At 46.0% G+C, this 18,525-nt stretch overlaps 1 protein-coding gene across 6 annotated transcripts in view; it reads left to right on the top strand.

Annotated features, from left to right (window-relative positions):
* Prdm15 (PR/SET domain 15) overlaps positions 1-18,525 on the top strand; it is a 61,933-nt gene that overhangs the window by 695 nt on the left and 42,713 nt on the right. For 4 of the 6 annotated variants that reach the window (XM_052159242.1, XM_052159244.1, XM_052159245.1 and 1 more), the window contains exons 2-5: positions 11,884-11,929; positions 12,520-12,613; positions 14,167-14,320; positions 16,169-16,421. In XM_052159242.1, coding sequence (XP_052015202.1) covers positions 11,893-11,929; positions 12,520-12,613; positions 14,167-14,320; positions 16,169-16,421 — 538 coding nt within the window. In that variant the 5' untranslated portion in view covers positions 11,884-11,892. Of the gene's footprint in view, positions 1-16; positions 92-11,883; positions 11,930-12,519; positions 12,614-14,166; positions 14,321-14,576; positions 14,734-16,168; positions 16,422-18,525 lie in introns of those variants that run through there. The other 2 variants (XM_052159247.1, XM_052159246.1) reach the window with 2 other exon arrangements.

The following is an 18,525-nucleotide window of genomic DNA, read 5'->3' on the forward strand; positions in this document are numbered from 1 at the left end:
AAGACAGGCTGGAGACATGTGCCCACCTACTACCTGGGAAGAGGGTGGACAGGTGGGGTCCAGGGCCAGGTGGAGCCTGCGTGCTCCCGAGGTGAGTTTTGAGAGGGCAGAGGTAGGACACCAGCCAGTGTTGGGCGAGGGTGCGTTTATGCTCCCCCCCCCCCAACCCTTCTTGCAGTGGATGGAGGGCCTCTTCACACATGCTCATAAGCGTCCCCCTCCTCCGAGGTGGTGTAAAATGGTAGAAGCAAGAATGTGAGCTGGAGACACGTGGACCTGTGCCTGAATTTAAAGCTGCCAACGCTTCTTTTAAAAACATATGCTAGAGCCGGTCAGAATCCTCCGATGGAGATGCTTGTGCAGAGTGTCGCTTGAGGTCCTGAAGGCAATTTTAAGAGTTAAACCTGAATTTTCTGACTGTGGGACCCACTCAGGAGTGGCGGAGACTGTACTCCCTGGAGAGTGCAGAGTAGTTGCTGAGGCATGATCACCTATATACCCCAACCATATTTTGCTTCAAACCTACCAGCATTCCACATCGTACCTACTGCAGCTGCTTCCTCAGCCTTGCCCTGAAATCACTGCTTTACTCTGAAATAAAACCTTTAGATCATATTATTAAAGGGAAAAAGCACTAAGTTTTTTTCTTATGGGGTTTGTTTTTCTATGATTCATGCTTTTGCGCAAATGTCAGCAAAGAATATACTAGTTGTTCTCTTTGGGGAATAGACAAGGTAGTTTGTTTTTCCAGAAGACAGATGGGTAAATTAAAACACCAACCACAGCTAGGTTGATGGCAAATGCTTATAATCCCAGTACTCGGGCAGCTGAGGCAGGAGTTTATGTTCAGGGAAGCCTGGGCCACACAGACAAAGTCAGCTACAATTACAAGGCTGTCCTAGATTACCTTTGAGAAGGACCACTGTTCCCATGGGATATCCTGTCATTTTTTTCCTGAAAGGTTGTCTGTGCAGAAGGTAGGGAAGGCATTGCTGCATTTTTGCATGTGTAATAGAGCTTAGAACTGGTCACCAACAGTGGCTTAAAGACTGCCCAGACTCAGTTTCTCATTTGTAAAATGTGGCTGACACCTGTTCAGGATACCCTACCCAGATTGATTTACCAGGCCATTTTCTGTGGTAAATGTTTGGGGACACCTTTCATACACCCAAGCAGCAATGGAAGAGGTGCAATTGCAAGACCATAAGTAACAATGGTCACACAAGAGTGGCAAGGACATGAAGGAGGAAGGTTGCTGGGTATGCAGGGGTTGGCACACTGCCCTGGGACCAGAACCATCTATCTAGGAAGGGTGGTTTAGTAGGAGACAAGTGCTGTGAGGAAATCTAGCCTCTCGGTGGAAAGCAGAGTGGACTAGTGCACAGAGAGCTGGGTGGGAACCTGGTTGGGATCCCAGGCTTGGAAAGTCCAGTGAACCAGGGTGGAGAGGCAGTAGGATGATGCTTGTGGAGAGCTTTGAGCAGGACTGGCATAGGAACTGTGTCCTTAGAGTTGAGCCTGTGGATACCTTGGGGAACCCGAGCACACAAGAGTACAGACCAGTAGACACTACCCAAAATGGAAGGATACACTGAGGAGATGATCCAACACATGGCTGCTATTCTAGAGGTACCAGCTGGCCCACTGTCCAGGCATCCTCTGAGAGTCTGTGGGCATGAATGGGACCTGACAGACTCCTTTAGAGTCTCCTAGAGCAGGTCTCCCTTCACCCAGGGCAGGGGACCACATTCATTCATTTATCCCCTGGCTTGGTGTAGCTGTGCCCCTGGAGAATGTCTAGGTCCACAGGTATAGGGGGTACATGGAGTCACTGTGGGTGTCCACCCTCCAGCAGCTTGAAGCCCTAACTGGTAGTCTTGTCTCCTAATTCAGAAGGGTAGGCATGAAGCTCTGATGTTCCCAGCCTTCTGCTCCATCTCCTCACCCACGTAGCTCTCTGTTCTGAGATCCCAGGAAAAGAACTATAGTGATCATTTATCGTCAGCAGGTGAAATAATAGAGAACCATAAAATGCCCTGTGTACTTCTTGAACCAGTTTCTTAAAGTAGACCGTTCTTTGGGTACTAGATGACAGTTCAGTGAAGGCCATCACAACTCACCCAGAAAAAATGAGTGCAGCCTGTGGTCCTGTGAAATGTCTGATTCAATGAATAGACATACTTGTGTTGCGAGAAGTTACAACAGGGGCGTCAGGAGAGCAATTGCAGGCAGCAGTATGTAATGGACGGTTTAGGATCTCCAGGGAAGGAGGCAGGAGGGTACAGAGAAGAGGCGGGGTCAGCCTGCTGATGCTTAAAGGAAAACTGGTTCCTGTGAGTTGGAAGTGACTGGGGCCATCCTGTCATGAGGCTTACATTTTCATAACTGCATTTACAAGAGTGACATGAGGATCTATTTTAGAGGTCAGTGGAATTTTCATTTGCTGCTTTTAAACCTGGCTTGATCAGAGAAGCTGATAACTGGGAATGGAGAATGGTGAAATACTTTTATGGAGATATTGGCAGAGAGAGTGCTGTGTCTGGTACCACAAGTGTTCTTCAGGGGTTGGTCTAGACTTGAGAAGCAAATGTTACACCAAGATCCTGGCTTGGGGGTAACTTTCAACTATGTGCTATATTTGGGGAGGGGGGGGTGTCAAGGAGACACTGCATGCAGACAGAGGTACAGATGGCATAGTGTGTCCAATGAGGGGAGCTAAGCACGAGACTGATCCCTGAAGGAAAACATCTGAGGGGAGGGAGGAACCTGAGATAGTGATGGAGGGGGACGTAGGCTACAAAGAGGGTGTTCTATGGAGCCGTTTGCTGGAGCTAAGGTTGGTTCTTCCAATTAGCCCTAGAAGCAGTTCCTGTATATCAGATATTTATACTATGATTTGTAACTAGCAAATTACAGTTATGAAGTAGCAATAAAATAGTTTTATAGTTGGGGGTTACTACAACACGATGAACGTCACAGCATTAGGAAGGTAGAGAACCACTGTCATAGAAGGTGAGGAAGCATGCAGTTTTCTGAGAACTTTTATAGTAGAAGGAAAGAGAAGGTTACAAAGGTGACCTCCAGGCAAAGGCTCTTTTGTTTCAGTGTGTGAGCTCTGAGTGTCTGTAGATGCTGCCAGAGAGATACAATAGAAAGGGTTTCCAGGGGAAAGTGGGGAGGCCTGTTTTTGGTGCATAGCAGCCATGGACTAAGAGAACTTGCAAGGAGAGTGCTGTTTGGATAGGACTTATTAAAAGTAGGTGGGGGGAAGGTTTTTAGTTTACTCTGTTTGCTGGTGAAATGACAGAATTCCCCAGACTAGGTAATAAAGAGGGAGAACATTTGGAGACTGTTCCCAGCCGGGTTAGAGAGCACCAGGAACCCCATAGTCTGGGCATCCTTGGGTTGGGGAGGCTGGGCCATGGAGCCTACCTTTTAGGGATGGACCATCTTGCAGTATCATGTGGGAGGTGGGGGTAAGAATGGGAAGACCATGGTTGTATAGGCCCATGAGAAGGGATAACACTTCGTGACTCAGTCACCTTTCTGGTCCACTCACTCACTTCCTGATACCATCATAGTGACAACTATATCTCAGCCAGAACTTTGAGACCACAAATACCTCTTAGCAGTTCTGGGAGAGGAAACAGCAATAGGTGACATGGAGGCTGGGACCTGAATAAATTCTTAGGAAATCTATACTAGTGATGCTCTACTGGAGTCCTTCATCTTCTTCCTCTGTCACATGGGGTGGGGCAGGCACCGGGCCTGGTAGGATCTGATGAGCCTTGTTGGTAGACTTGTGTAAACTTGATCTGGGTTGCTTGAAGACTCCACTTCCCTCTACCAAGATACACCTTGGGTCTCCACTCACAGTTCTGAGGATTGAGGAAGTGCCAATATTGCAGGAAATCTTGGACAAATGACAAGGCTTGAGGGACTGTACTGAAGCCAAATGTGTGTCCTGAGCATTGCCAGGGGTGTGCAGGGGTGATATGATTGGACCGCAGAGGAGGGAACATACCTACTGTGTTAAGAGTCTGCCTTCGATTACTTTGCTGTTTGAAACATGAGTGCTAGGACTACAGATGTTTGCAGAGCCGACACATCCAACTAAGAGGCTGCCTTTGAGAAGCACGTTCCCTGTGTCTAGTTCTCTATGTGGTCTTTTGGCGGTTTTCTAAGTTTGAGGAAGACATGCTAATTAGTGATGGCAATTTTGCCTTTTATTGTGATGAATCACAGTGCTGCTTAGCTTAGTGTAGCATGTTAGGCAGGATGCTTCTAGAACCCTGCCCTTACTGGCTGCCAAATTTCTGCCATCATAACTGGTTGAGCTAGAATCTTCAAGTTGAAGGACACACTACCTCAGTTCCATTTTATGCACTACACTGTACACCTTTCTTTTGCCCAGAAACTCCTCTACAAGAGCCAGAAGCGAACATTGGAAACACAACCTCACCACAGATGAGCTAAGAAGTCAGAAAGGATGGAAAGGTTAGGAAAGGGAAAAGACTAGACAATTTCAGTTGAGGTCTCCAAGCTACCAGAATGGCAGGCCCAGCCCTAAGACCTTAGATAATAGGAGCTAAACCACACCTTCTGGAGGGTTCTGGAGGTGGAAGTTGAACACAAGATACCTTGTTGACTGGAAAGAAATCAGACATGGTGGTGTGGTGTTGGAAGCTGTAGGCCACAAGGGTTCCATATGCATCATCTAGAGTTCTGAGTGTGATTGCCATGCCTTGGCAGCTTGCTGTACCTCAAGGCTCAATTTAGCACACTGTCAGATCATAACCAGACTTTGCAGGAAACCTGCTGAGGAGGAACCCAGGAAGTAGAGTAGGAGCAGAGACAACAGTGATGCACTTGAGAAAAGTAGTGGTGGGAAGGGATGGAGCAGGCAGGCATTGGAGAAGGAACTCAGTGAAATGGGACATTGGGGCCCACCTCCTTGCCTTGCCAAACAGCTAGGCAAAGCTATGGAGAGAGTGGGAATGTGTAGCCTCTCCTCCAGCAGAAGAATCTCAACAAAGGCACGCCCATAGCAATCTCTACACATGCTTAAAAAACAAAATCAAGTGGAGGAGCAGTGTCCGATCACAGGCCTTGTCTTACGGGGGTAAAGTACGGTCAGGTGAGGACTTGAACCCCATCTGCAGGAGCTGAGCAGAGGCTCAGCAAAGCACCCTGTGCCCTGACCCTAGGCTTGGGTGTCTATGGGGTAAGCACAGGACTTTCTGAAGAGCAGTAGTTCAGATTGCTATAGCTATAGCTTGGCCACTGTGCTCACAGCAGAAGGCTGCTGTACCCTATCTATTGTATTTTAGACAGGGATTCTGGCCTTCTCACTTCTGCTTGTATGGACCATTTCTCCTGTAGAGGGTCAGGTGAATGACACTGTGCTCAACATGTGGCTGTAGAGCCTTGTGGGGCCTGCTGTATACCTGCCCTGCTGGCAGCTGCTCTTTGGTGCTCGCTTGGGCAGAAGAGTCGGAACTTTAAAGTTGGGTGAAGAGGTAAATGAGTGGGACCAACAGAAGGAAGTGAACCTAGGCTGAGAGCAAAGCTGTGTTGAAACTAGATAGGTGGCAGGCACAGTGTGCTGGTTAGTATTAGCTGTCAGCCTGGCTATTTAGAATACCTGGGAGACTGGCCTCTGGGCAAACCCGTGGGGGCTTATCCTGATTGCACTTATATGAGCAGATCCATCTTGACTATGGGTAAAACCATTCTCTGAACATTTTACATCCTAGACAGTGTAAAATGGAGGAAGCCAGCTGAGCACTGGGAAGTATTTATCACTGTCTACTTCCTGACTATGGATCCAGTATGTGGTGTGGCTTCAAGCTCCTGTTGCCTTGACTTCTTCACCAAGATTGACTGTCCTTGACCTGTGAACTAGAATAAATCCTGTCTTCCTTAAGTTGATTTTGTTAGAGTATTTTATAATTAGCATCAGGAAAAGGCACTAAAACAGACAGGGATCCCAGAAAGGACCATTTGTTAAATAGTGTGGGAAAACTTTGTGCTCCACAGGAAATGAGCTTAGGAAGCCACAAGGCCAAATATGGGAGCCAGAGCTGAAGTGACCAAGAGTTGGTTGTGCTGCTCTTCTGGCGTGGATGGCACTATGGAACTATTTCACATCTGCGTCTGGGTAAACACTTACCCACAGGTGTCTGTCTTTACACAGAAATGGGGAGGAAGCAGCACAGGAGGGCAAGGTGGTAGGAGACTGTAGCAGACCAGAAAGGCCTTAAATGTGAGGAAACCAAGGCCCGGGAAATGATAATAATCAGCTCCAGGGTCAGCAGTGACAAACATGCTGGTCCCTGGCATTTAGCTCTCCTGTACTATGAGTACTCTGATTATCGTCCTTGACTCCTCAGCCTGTCCATCACAAAGGGGAGCTCCCTCTACCCAGCTAGGCTGATGAGCTGCTGGCCTGCCCTGATCCCAGCAGATCAATTCTGAGAGATTTGTTAGGCCTCCAATGCCTGACGGGTGATGTGAATGGGGTCTGCAGTGCTCTCAAGTGTTTAGCTCAGGTTTCTCTCTGCCTAAAACAGCATCCTTCTTCAGTACATATCAAAACTAGATAACAATACAGAGTTTGGGAAACTGTTCATTTGTTTTTTCCCCATAGAGCTTTCTCTTCTACTTTAATACAGTCATGAAAGCCTGTGCCAGTGGGAAAGGTAGCCCTCCTGTTTAAACAGAAATCCCCAGGGCCTCTAGACCAGAACGGACTCCCAAATTCTTGAGCTGTAACTATTCAAGCTAAGATCCATTTTAAGTGAAAAACACACTCAGACTGTCAAGATAATGTGAGAAAATTCCTTAAAATGTGAATTACATGCATGATGATCCTTGGGGTATGAGGTGGAGCAAAGTCTTGTGTGTTTGACTCTACCAAGATCTTTTCACAGCTGTAAACAAGGTTATCCTAAAGTTTCTATGGAGAAGCCCAGCAGAGAAAGGCATGCCTATAATCCCAGCACTGTAGAGGCAGGCAGATATATTGATACATAACAAACTGGAAAGTACTGCTGCTGCTTCTTGGTCCACAGAACATACTCTGAAACACTAGAGAGAAACTATTTTCTCTCACAAATTTAATACCTCTCCTTTTGTAGAAAAATAGTATTTTCTATGATTCCTTCTTTGGAAATTTCTTTCTCATTTCAGGGATATGTAGCAAGACACTGTTTCAACAAAACAATACAAAAAAAAAGAGGAGGAAGAGGAAGAAAATTTAGAAGAGGGGGAGGAGGAAGAAGAATTTGATGGAGAGGCAAAGGAACCATAATATATGGAACCATCTTTGAAAAGACTTCAGCAGGAAGTAATGAAGCCTCACAGGCTGTAGTGGCATTGTGTGCTTCTTCCATATGGTGTTGGCAGAGTAGCCATCAGAACAGTATAGACAGCTAAGATAGCCACGTGGACATAGCCAGTTGTTTTAATGGTGTATGTTGAAGCAGGGTCCTCTGTATAGCCCCGCCTGACCTAGAACATGTGATTCTCCTTGGAATGCTCCCCATGTCCAGATTTGTGGGTTTTTTGGTTTTGTTTTGTTTTGAAGTTATGGGGTCAGAGTTAACTTTTTGCATGTTGATACACAGTCATCTCAGCACCATTTATAGAAAAGAAGGCCTTCCCTTCTTCACCGAATCACTTCTGTTGTCATAGAAACTTGGCTGGGCTTGTATGGGTCAGTGTTTGTCTATTGATCTTCATGGTGTCCTTCTTTCCTGCCCAGACTTCTATCACTATAGCTGCATGGTTAAGCTTGGGGTATGTTAACCAAATGTTCCCGCTAACATGCCTATCTTAATTATTTTTTCTGTTGCTGCAATAAAATACCTCACAAAAGTAACTTAAAGGAGAAAGGGCATCATAATGGAGAAAGCATGACAGCAGGAGCTTGAGGGAAATGGCTACATTGTATCCTCATTCCAGAAGCAGAGAGTGAAGAATGCTGGTTCTCAGCTTATTTTCTTATTTTTATTCAGCTGAGAACGCCAGCCCATAGAATGGTGTCCCTACAGTTAAGGTAGGTTTTCCTCCTTAAGTTATCCCACACTAGATAACCACAGGCATGCCCAGAGGTTAACCTAATCTGGACTGTTCCCTTGTGGCCTGCTAGATAATTCTAGAACCTGTCACTTTGAGAATGAATATGACTATTACATGTGTCACCTGGGGCAAGCTGTATAAACTCCTGTGTCAGTGCTGGAGAAGGTATGCCTGGAGTCCACTGTCACCAACCAGTTAGATTCAGGAGGTCCTTGACGGAATCTCTGGACACTCTTCATTGCATTTGTTTCCCTTGCAGTGTTGGCCCTCTGCCACTATAGCCATGTTTAGTTGGCATGCTATAGCTATGGGCTATAGTTGAGTCAGCTGGAGACGGCTGCTGGGCAACTATCTGAGCAACCAGGCAGAATAGGCATTGCTGCTACTTCCTGGTCTGCAAAACATACTCTGAAACTCTGAAGAAAGACTTATTTTCTCTCAAAAATGTAATACAACACGCCCCCCCCACCCCCTCCCACTCCACCCCCCACCCCCGGTTGCGCAAAAGTGGTCTTTTCTGTAATTTCTTCTTTGGGGATTTCCTTCTCATTTTTGGTTTATCAGGGAGATAAGCTCTCCCTGAGTAGCCCAGGCTGGTCTTGAACTCACAATCCTCCTACCTCAGCCTGCTTGGTGTGGGGATCATAGATGAATGTTACTACACCAGCACTGTTCTGTTAATGTGTAAGGGTCATAGAAACCAGGAAACTGGACTTGGCTTTTACAAAGGAGCACTCAGGGTACATCAGTGGATAAGAGCAAAACTAGGAAACTCACATCACTGCATGCGACCTCTGCTTAGGTCACTAGAGGCTGTGCTATGGGGACCAGATGCTTCTAGTAAAGAATGCTCAGGACTCTCATGTTAAGCACCATATAAGTGACCAGCTTCACAACATTTTCAGTGTTCTTCCTTTCTTCTCACAGCATCGTAGGGATCGTGTCCTTGCCTTGCTTTAAGGGGTCGAAGCATTGCACCACACTTCTGTGCATAGATTCAGGCTCCAAAACAAGCAGAACGGAGTAGGATCTTTTTCTCTGGCTCCACTCCATTTAGCTCTGTCGGCTGTGTTCTGTGTCTCGCTGCGATCTAGCTGTAGCTAATGGTAGCTTCTTATTACCTGTTCTGATTGCAGAACCCTCTGACTTGAGTGTAGCTGGTGGGTAGAGTTTGGATTCCTGGTGTGGTACATAGACCATCAGGCTCTTATAACACATAAGTGTTACCCTCTCATTGCATTTGTAAAAAGTAAAGAGTGTATAGTTGTATGTTTTATACTATTGTATCAATTAGTAAGTTGAAGGTTTGGGTACCAGCTGATGGTACTAGTGGGTGACACCAGAACTTTTAGGGGAAGAACCAAGTGGAAGAAAATTAGGTCATTAGGAAATGCTCTTGAAAGGGACATTTGGTTAAGAACATTTCCCTCTATTTGCCATGCACTGGCAGAGCCTCTCAGGAGACAGCTATATCAGGCTCCTGTCAGCAAGCACTTGTTGGCATCCACAATAGTGTCAGGGTTTAGTAAGTGTATATGGGATGGATCCCCAGGTGAGACAGTCTCTGGATGGTCTTTTCCTTCAGTCTCTGCTCCACACGTTGTCTCTGTATCCTGAGAGGTTCTGCCAGTGCATGACAGATACAGAGGGGATGCTCTCAGCCAACCATTGAACTGAGCACAGGGTCCCCAATGGAGGAGCTAAAGAAAGGGCCCAAGGAGCTGAAGGGGTTTGCAGCCCCATAGGAGGAATAACAATATGAATCGCCCAGTACCCCCAGAGCTCCCAGAGACTAAACCACCAACCAAAGAGTGCACATGGAGGGACCCATGGCTCCAGATGCATATGCAGCAGAGGATGATCTTGTTGGACATCAAAGGGAGGAGAGGCCCTTGGTCCTGAGAAAGCTCAATGCCCCAGTGTAGGGGAATGCTAGGACAGGGAAGCGGGAGTGGGTGGATTGGTGAGCAGGGGGAGGAGGGATGGATTATAGGGTTATGGGGGTGCAGGAAAGGGGTCAACATTTGAAATGTAAATAAAGAATATATCTAATAAAAAAGTTAAAAAAGAAAAAAAAAAAGAAAGGGACATTTGCGTCTCAGCTGCCATGCGGGGAGTGGCTTCGCTCTCCCTACATGCTTCCGCTATGATGATATGATATGATGATATGATATGATGATATGCTGCCTCCAGGTGCTATCCGCAGACTGAATCCCCCGAAGCTGAGCCGATTTCTTGCTTTCTGCTCAATGACCAGACACTGTTCCCATCCTGGATTGGAACCCACTTCACATGGTACCCACCTGCAGGAGTCCCGAGAGGCCAGGCAGAGGGAAACTGGGTTAGAGTTAGTAGGCATTGAGGCAGCTTTCTAGCTTAAATGCCAATTTCAGCAAATGAAAATGTGCTGAGTTTGAGAATTAATGTGCTTGTTGTTTTTATCATTTTTAAGCAACACAGAAAACTTTAGATCTCTCAGGATTCTGTATAGTACCTTTCTTCTCCCATCCTGATGCTATTGGCCCTTCCCTTCTTTGATCAGTAATCGCTTGTTCAGCCAGTCTGAGTTTTCACTGGGGCTTTATGCTATCTGTGTTCTAATCTTAAAGCTGCTGGGGTCAGGATGGGTTTGGAGGGCAAGTGAGAAAAACATTCAAGAAGTGTGTATCAGCTTACATCCTTTCCTGAGACAATAACAGGCAGTAGACACCAGAAAGGCAGAGTGATCATGATCAGATGGCAGGAACAATGTGGGGTCAGGAGGATTGTTGAGTGGGAGACAATGGGTGTACCTTCTCCAAACTGACCAAAGTAGATGTTTTTGTATCTATACTATAACTTAGGCATCTGATATCCCAGAATGAACAACACCTGTATTACCCTGTCTGAAACACATTTGATACAGGATTGGTCTGTGGTCTACTGTCTAGTAGATGGCTTTTGAGGCAACCTTCAAAGGATACATGGAAAAGAGAAATAGCTTGACAAAGGTCTATTTGGAAGCAGGAGAACCTACAATGGAATATATCAGACACTACTCATTACCCACTCATGATGATAGGACATTGGCACAAACTAGGTACTGAAGGACAGATTACAGTAGAAATGACTGTCTGCAAGGAATCTACAAACTAGAGAGGGATGGCAGAGAAGCAGTGGCAGTAAGAAAAGTGACTTCTAAAATAGTATATATTTTTCTAAATGGCAGCTGCTATGAAAAATAGAGATCTGAGTTCATGAAGGCCCCTACTCATGAGGGCATTCAAATCTATTGCTTTTCCTATGGAACATGGTTACAGTAGTTGAAAATATATTTAAAGTTAAAAATAAGGATTTCAGTGTTTGTTCTCTTAAAAGCACTGTGTTATGTTCCTGCACGGGAACAAGGAACCTTAGAAGACATTATCTCTAAAAGCTGTGTTAGGGAGCTGAAGAGATGGCTCAGTCTCAATTAAGTGCTTGCCAGGCAAGCTTGAGGACCTGAGTTCTATCCCCAGTACCCACATTTAAAAAGCTGTGCTTGTGGCATGTACTTGTAATCTCTGCACTGGGGAGGTGGAGACAGGATCTCTGATGCTCCCTGGCCAGCCAGCTTGGGATAATTGGCAAACTCCAGGTCCCATGGAAAGTCCCTGTCTTGGAAAACAGTGGATGGCTCCAGAAGATTGGCACCTAAGGGTAACTTTGGCCTTCACACACATATGCACACAGGTATATGTACACCTATACACATAGGAAAACCCACACATAAACTGTGTTGTAAAAGCTCACTATTAACCGGGCTCTTTTGTATCTTGACAGGTATCAGCAATGGCTGAAGATGGTAGTGAGGAGATCATGTTTATCTGTAAGTAACCCATAGACCTTTCTGGTATTAGTGTGATGTCATAGAACACAGATGGAATTGACACTTCCTATCAAACCACATTTTGTTTGTATAGCACAGACGTGTACCTCTTCTGAGTCTGCAGTTTGCTGACTTACTTTGAGAGCCTGGGTGTTACCTGTCTGCTGCAGTGCTGTGGCCTCAGGCAACTTTTCTTCAGAACTCCCATTAGGGGCACATGACTGGGTGATCCTTAACTCAAAAAATGCACCCAAGGTTTAGAAAGAATGAAGGTTATAAGATTTAGGATAATGGGTTATTACTATTCTAAATCCTGGTCTTCCTAACCATGAAGAGGATGTGTGAGGTTTGAAGATGCCATAGACTGTTGCTCCTGAAGAGGGGCTTTTGCTTGGCATTTTGTGCTTTCAGGAGCACTGAGAGGTGACTTTTGTGACAGGCCTCCTCCAACTGCTGTAATAATAGTCTTTGTATCAGCACATGTTTCTCAGGAACCCCATTGCATTAGAGCCCCTTTTTCCATCTTTGTAGTCTTTAGGTTTCTCTTTCCCTGGACATTGACCCCTCTGACATTCAGTGTCTGTTTGCAGGGTGTGAAGATTGCAGCCAGTACCATGACTCGGAGTGTCCTGAACTGGGACCTGTGGTCATGGTCAAGGACTCCTTTGTGCTGAGCAGGGCAAGGTTAGTGAGTACCAAAACTACCACAGCAGCGCTGTCTGTGAAGAAACTGCCTGTTTTCTGTAACAAGAGTGCAGAGGCCCCATGTATCTGAAGATAGAAGGAGACTTGAAAGACTATGTGTGTGGGGGGCGGTACATCCCTCAGGGAGCTGGGAACCTTCCCACTGGGGCAAGTCCTAAGAGTTTCAAAGCATGAGGGTGTGTTTCTTTGATGTAGTGAGGGACCTCAGGATCTGGGCTGTGCCAGTCTGGATTTCATTAGTTTACGTATTGAGAAAAGGGGACAAACTTGCAAGATGGTAGTGGTACACATCTTTAATCTCAATATTCAGGAGCCAGAAGTAGGTGGATCTCTGTGAGTTCGAGCCCAGCCTGGTCTACAGAACAAGTTCTAGGATAGCCAGGATTACACAAAGAATCTCTCTCGCTCTCTCTCTCTCTCTCTCTTTCTCTCTCTCAAAAAAAGTGTCATCTGTGTATCATCTGCGTTCTGAATCTAGGCCTCTGTGAATAGGTATGCACTGTAGATGAAATTGATTAGGGTAAAGGTTCTGGACAGGTAGTCCAGGGAATAGGTCAAACTGCTGTAACTGCCAGGAAAAACAAAATCTTGCAGATGTACTGAGGCAGCTCAGTACCAGGCATTGTTCTCCAGGCCTGTGTTTTCTTGTGAAGCCTGTATCTACAGAGATCTAGTGTAAGGACCCATAGGCTGCCATATATGTAGTAGCCACTTAGATTTAGAACAAATGTTCAATTTCTGGACCTCAGCCTAAGACATAGAGAACCTAAGTTGCCCCTATGAGGCTCTGATAGTGCCTGATTCAGGCTCATGCTAAACTGATATGCTCAGTGTCTTATTATTGTTTCTAGAAATCTCTTAACTGGTGCCTACCCCTGTTTATTTATCTTTAGTTGTGATTGATGTTTTGAAATATCTTTGCCCAAAGTAGAGAGCTGATCAGCTCTTCTTTGGGGCCAAGATGCCAACTGTCCATCTAAATCTAGCTGAAGACATTGGGTGAACAATGTTGGTCATGGACTCTTTCTTCTTAGCCCAGCCTCTGCTCATCTCAATGCTGAGGTGCCAGGCCCATGAACTCTTTTCCAGCATTTTCTTTGACTTTCTAATCTGGTTAATAAAGCCACATCCTCAGTGAGTAGTATCCAGCTTATGCAGACCAGAGCCTCTTTGCTGGTCTTCAGTGTGTATAAAATATTTCACCATGCTCTGTGCCCTTTTCCTCCCTTCCTTTACATTCTCTACATACGATCTTGAAAGTCATAACTTTGTCGGATTCAGTTCTTGTACCTCAGCACCCATGCTAGGAATGTGGGGTCAGCATTGTCATGTGGGGCTTTAAATGTGTCCCTTAGTATATGGGCTCAGGATCCTCACAAGCCTAGGCCAGTCCTGTTCCCATGTATTGGAGAGCTTGAGTTCTGTTCCCTCACAAAGTACATATTGGAAGCATGATGGTCTGTGAGGGGCTTATAGGTATCGCATTGTTCTGGTCAGTGGCAGGGCCTCTTTGAGACTCCTTCTGCTTCCAGGTCCTCCCTCCCCTCCAACCTGGAGATCAGGCGCCTGGATGACGGGGCTGAAGGTGTGTTCGCAGTGACCCAGCTTGTCAAGCGCACACAATTTGGTCCATTTGAGTCCAGGAGGGTTGCCAAGTGGGAGAAAGAATCTGCATTTCCTTTGAAGGTAAAAGCTGCGGGGGCAGGGGCTTCAGGGCCCCTTCAGAATCTGGGGCTGCATGATTTCTGGTGGGAATGGGGTGAGGGCTGCTGAGTGGCATGGATTTGTAAGTGCTGGATTACTCTTTCCTTCACTTCAGCGTGCTTTATGTTACAGAGCGTGAGGGTTAAGGCAGTACCTACTAACGTGTAGGTCTTTAGGGAGTACATTTAAGAACAGTCAGGAGTGACCCCATGCTGATGTAACTCCTCTCCTCCCCCAGCAGGTGCTGTGGCTGCAGCACAGCGATGGTCTCTGTAGCTTCCTGCACCGGTGTGGCAATCTCACTCCTATGTGTGAGTTGCACGAAGCTCTCAGAGACCGAGTGACAGCATGGGGCTTGGCGGCTGCACAGAGTACATCTGGCTGAGGGAGAACGGGTATTTCCAACTTAGATATGACACCAAGAATGCCAAAGTGGATATCAGTTACAAGAATGGCTGAGGAGCTAAAGTGAACCCCAGGAAGTCTTCTGAGGCTGCGGAGGTTTAGACATGGGGCCAACCTTCCGATATAGTTGGGACATAAACAAATGAAGCTGAGTTGTTCCACAGCAGCACTGGGAACAGTGTGCTTCAGTTTGAGACCTGGAAGAGGCAGCTACCATTCTTAGAGTTTGGCACTCTTAGGATATTTGAACTTACTGGACAGATTTCAGCCAACAAGGAAAGACAGATGCCTGATGAGAGACATTTACAGGAGGGAAAGTGTAAGGAAAGCAGAAAGAGAGAGTTTGTGGTAAAGAATAATGTGAAAGGCCTAAACCTGAGGCCAGAAAGGCAGGTAGCTTAGTGTCTGCCCTCTGCAGGTTATGGGCTTACCAGGTTATGAATAAACACTAGTGCACGCACATGGCTAGAGAAGGTCCTTTATGCCTGTTCGACTTCCTTCCACCTCCTCAATTCTAAAAGTTATTTTCCAGTATTAACTTGTTCTCAGCTCTGAGCACCTGTATGTCTCAAGGGAAGCCCTGTGTCCCTGAGAGGAGAATGGAAATGTGCTTTCCACACCCACTAGGGGGTCACTGGGCACCTGTTAGCCTCCTAGTTTGTTACTGCACTTCTGAGGGCTTCTCACGAATAAGGATCTTTTCAGGAAAATCTTGGCAGTAGGGCGGGGTCCCTAAGGAAGCAGTCATCATTCCACAGATAGAGGACAGACAGTAGCCTATGCTAACTCAAACCTGAAGATACTAAAAGCTCTCCCTGCCCTGCCCTCAGTTAACTCTGAAGCTGTAGTGATGCTCTGCAGACTGGGGCAGCTCACCTAGACTGAAGGACCCAACTGATAATGATCCTTAGGGCAGAACCAAGAGAATACTTTCAATATCTGGGTACCCACCTGAGCCATGGGGAGAGCTCAGGTGTTCTATTTCCAATAAAGCTGAAGGGAGAGCTCTTTCTTGTTATGTTGGATAGGAGAGCTCAGGATCTCCATGATGCCTAGAGAGAAGAGCTCAAGATTCCCTTGCCTCCTGTATAGGAGGAGAGCTCAGGGTCTTCTTGATTCCTGGACAGAAGGAGAACTTACATTTCCCTTGACATCTGCACAGGAGGAGAGCTCAGGCTCTCCCCACCTGGCTCACAAATAGTCCTCATATATGCCAATGATGAGGATCCTGTTGCATGTCTTCAACTTACTCTTTCTTGTGACCAGCCTGACCCATCTAAGACACAGAGTCTTTCTCTGACCCCTCCCCCCCCACCATGGTAATCAGCTTGTCAACAGGTCTTATCAGAAGCAGTGTGGTTGCCCCCATGATCCTATGCCACACCGATAGACTGGTAGGTAACCAGCCTGTGGCCCTCCCTTCAGGTATTTCAGAAGGACGGGCATCCTGTGTGCTTCGACACTTCCAATGAGGATGACTGCAACTGGATGATGCTAGTGCGACCAGCACTGGAGCCTGGGCACCAGAACCTGACAGCCTACCAACATGGCAGTGACGTGTATTTCACCACCTCAAAGGACATTCCTGCAGGCACTGAACTGCGTGTGTGGTATGCTGCCTTTTATGCCAAGAAGATGGACAAGCCCATGCTAAAGCAGGCCTGCTCCAGTGTTCAGGGTAAATCCTGTTTCCTCTCTAGGGCTGGGCCTCTTGCCAGAGACGCCAGTGAAGTTGCTGGGTCAATAGCTGGGACAGAGGAGGTTGGGTGGAACCAGTGCTTTGCTTGTCACCATTTCCGGGCATAGGGAGTGACAGACAGTGCTCACCAAATCTTGGAACCCTTGCTGGTGAGAGGTGGTGCTTCTCTGCTTTTAGGTGATTTGAGGCACTTGGGTAATAATACAGGCTCAGGGTTCCCACAGTAGCCCATCCCTTGATGCTATGAGGAAGCGGTTTATTTCTGTGAGTACACAGGTACAAGGACAAGCCAAATCATGGTGTAAAAGATGAGGCCCAGGACAGGTTGAGTGACAGTATAGAACAGTGGTTCCTAATTAACCCTCCTAATGCTGCACCCCTTTAATACAGTTCCTTATGTTGTGGTGACCCTCAACCATAAATTATTTTGTTTCTACTTCATATCTATAATTTTGCTTCTGTTATGAATCGTAATGTAAATATCTCTGTTTTCTCATGGTCTTAGGTGACCCTGTGGAAGGGTCGTTGGACCCTCAAAGGGGGTTGTGACCCACTGGTTGAGAGCCACTGGTATAGCAGATAAGGGAGCCAGGGGCAGGTCAAGTGACAGTATAGAAGGTGAGGTGAGGGAACAGGCTATATCACACTGCAGAAGTTGGATGAGCAGCAAATCTGGCTGCCATGCTGTTAGTGTGCCAGTGCTGCTACTGTGCTCCTCTTCAAGTCTGTTTCATGAGCATGTATGTATGTGTGTGCCCATGCAAAAGTGTGGTATGTCTGGACAAATACCTTAGTAAGTGCATGTGGTCATTTTAACCTGCAAAATACATGATATTAACAGATATACAGGTACCTTCATGTATATCCAGATGTGTGTGCAGATGTATAGATATGTGAATATGTCAAGAAGTGTACAGATACACAGTGTGCACATTTTGTATGCTTATAGATTTGTAGATGTGTTATAGAGTGTATGGATCCATGGGAGTTACATGTGTTAATGTATGTATGTACAGGCATGCAGGAGTATGTATGGTTGTACAAATGCACAGGTGTATATATGTTAGTATGTACACATATGTTAGTGTATGTACCATCATGCAGGCAGGTCATGTATATACAGATGTACAGGCGTGTACCTATGTTGGTATATGTTTATAGATGTGTTCCTGTGTGTGCTCAGATATATACATATGTGTATACACTTGTATATATGTACAGATATAGGATTGTACATCTGTGTACATATGCAGAAATGTGTGTTTGTATGTGTCTTGATGCATATGCACACAGGAATGTACTTCTGTGTGGAGGAATTATTTGAGTGAGTCATCAGTTTCAGGATCTTCCTAGAGAAGTGGATCACTGTAGCATACTAGAATCAATTTATGTTTATCTCCGACTAGCTTACAAATAAATGAGACTCAGACTATGGTCATTTTATTTGGCTTTGACAATTACTGAGGGTCACCCTAAGCTCCTTTTCTAACTACTGGCCTGGCAGCAGGTGTACCCCAAATACTTGCTGTTTCTTCTAGCCATGTGCTCATGTTACCTCTCCTGTCGTGGTGCCTTCTCTTCTCAACTCCTCATGCTCTGCCTCCTCTTCCTTTTGCCCCGCTCAACCAGGTAACTCAAAAACCCTCCCGTAATTGGTGGTTCATTTTTATATAACCAATAGTTTTAAATTAAGGAATAAAGTTTGCATAAAAAAGCTGGTAAAATTGAGAATTCACTTGTAGGCCTACACCTTCTAGTACAGAATTTAGCATTATAGAACATAGCAATGAGCAAACCTCACACTGCAGCTGCAGTACTTGCCCTGTTGTACCTTGGTCCTAGGCATCTCCCAGGGCGGCAACCTTGCTCATTGTTGTCATGAAGAGTTTCATCATTAAAGTGGGACAGTGGTTCTGCTTCTGACCCCAGATATAGGGATCTCTCATGAAAATGGTTTCTTTCTATGCCAAGCATCATGTGATACAAAGGCCTTAGGCAGTAACATTCTTAGCATTCTACAAAGATCTCACTGGTGTGGGTTCCTAACACAGAGGGCTCTGGCTTGTCCTCTGTTTCTAATCAA

Source organism: Apodemus sylvaticus, chromosome 15 (assembly GCF_947179515.1).
Source record: "Apodemus sylvaticus chromosome 15, mApoSyl1.1, whole genome shotgun sequence".
NCBI classification, from domain to species: Eukaryota; Metazoa; Chordata; class Mammalia; order Rodentia; family Muridae; genus Apodemus; species Apodemus sylvaticus.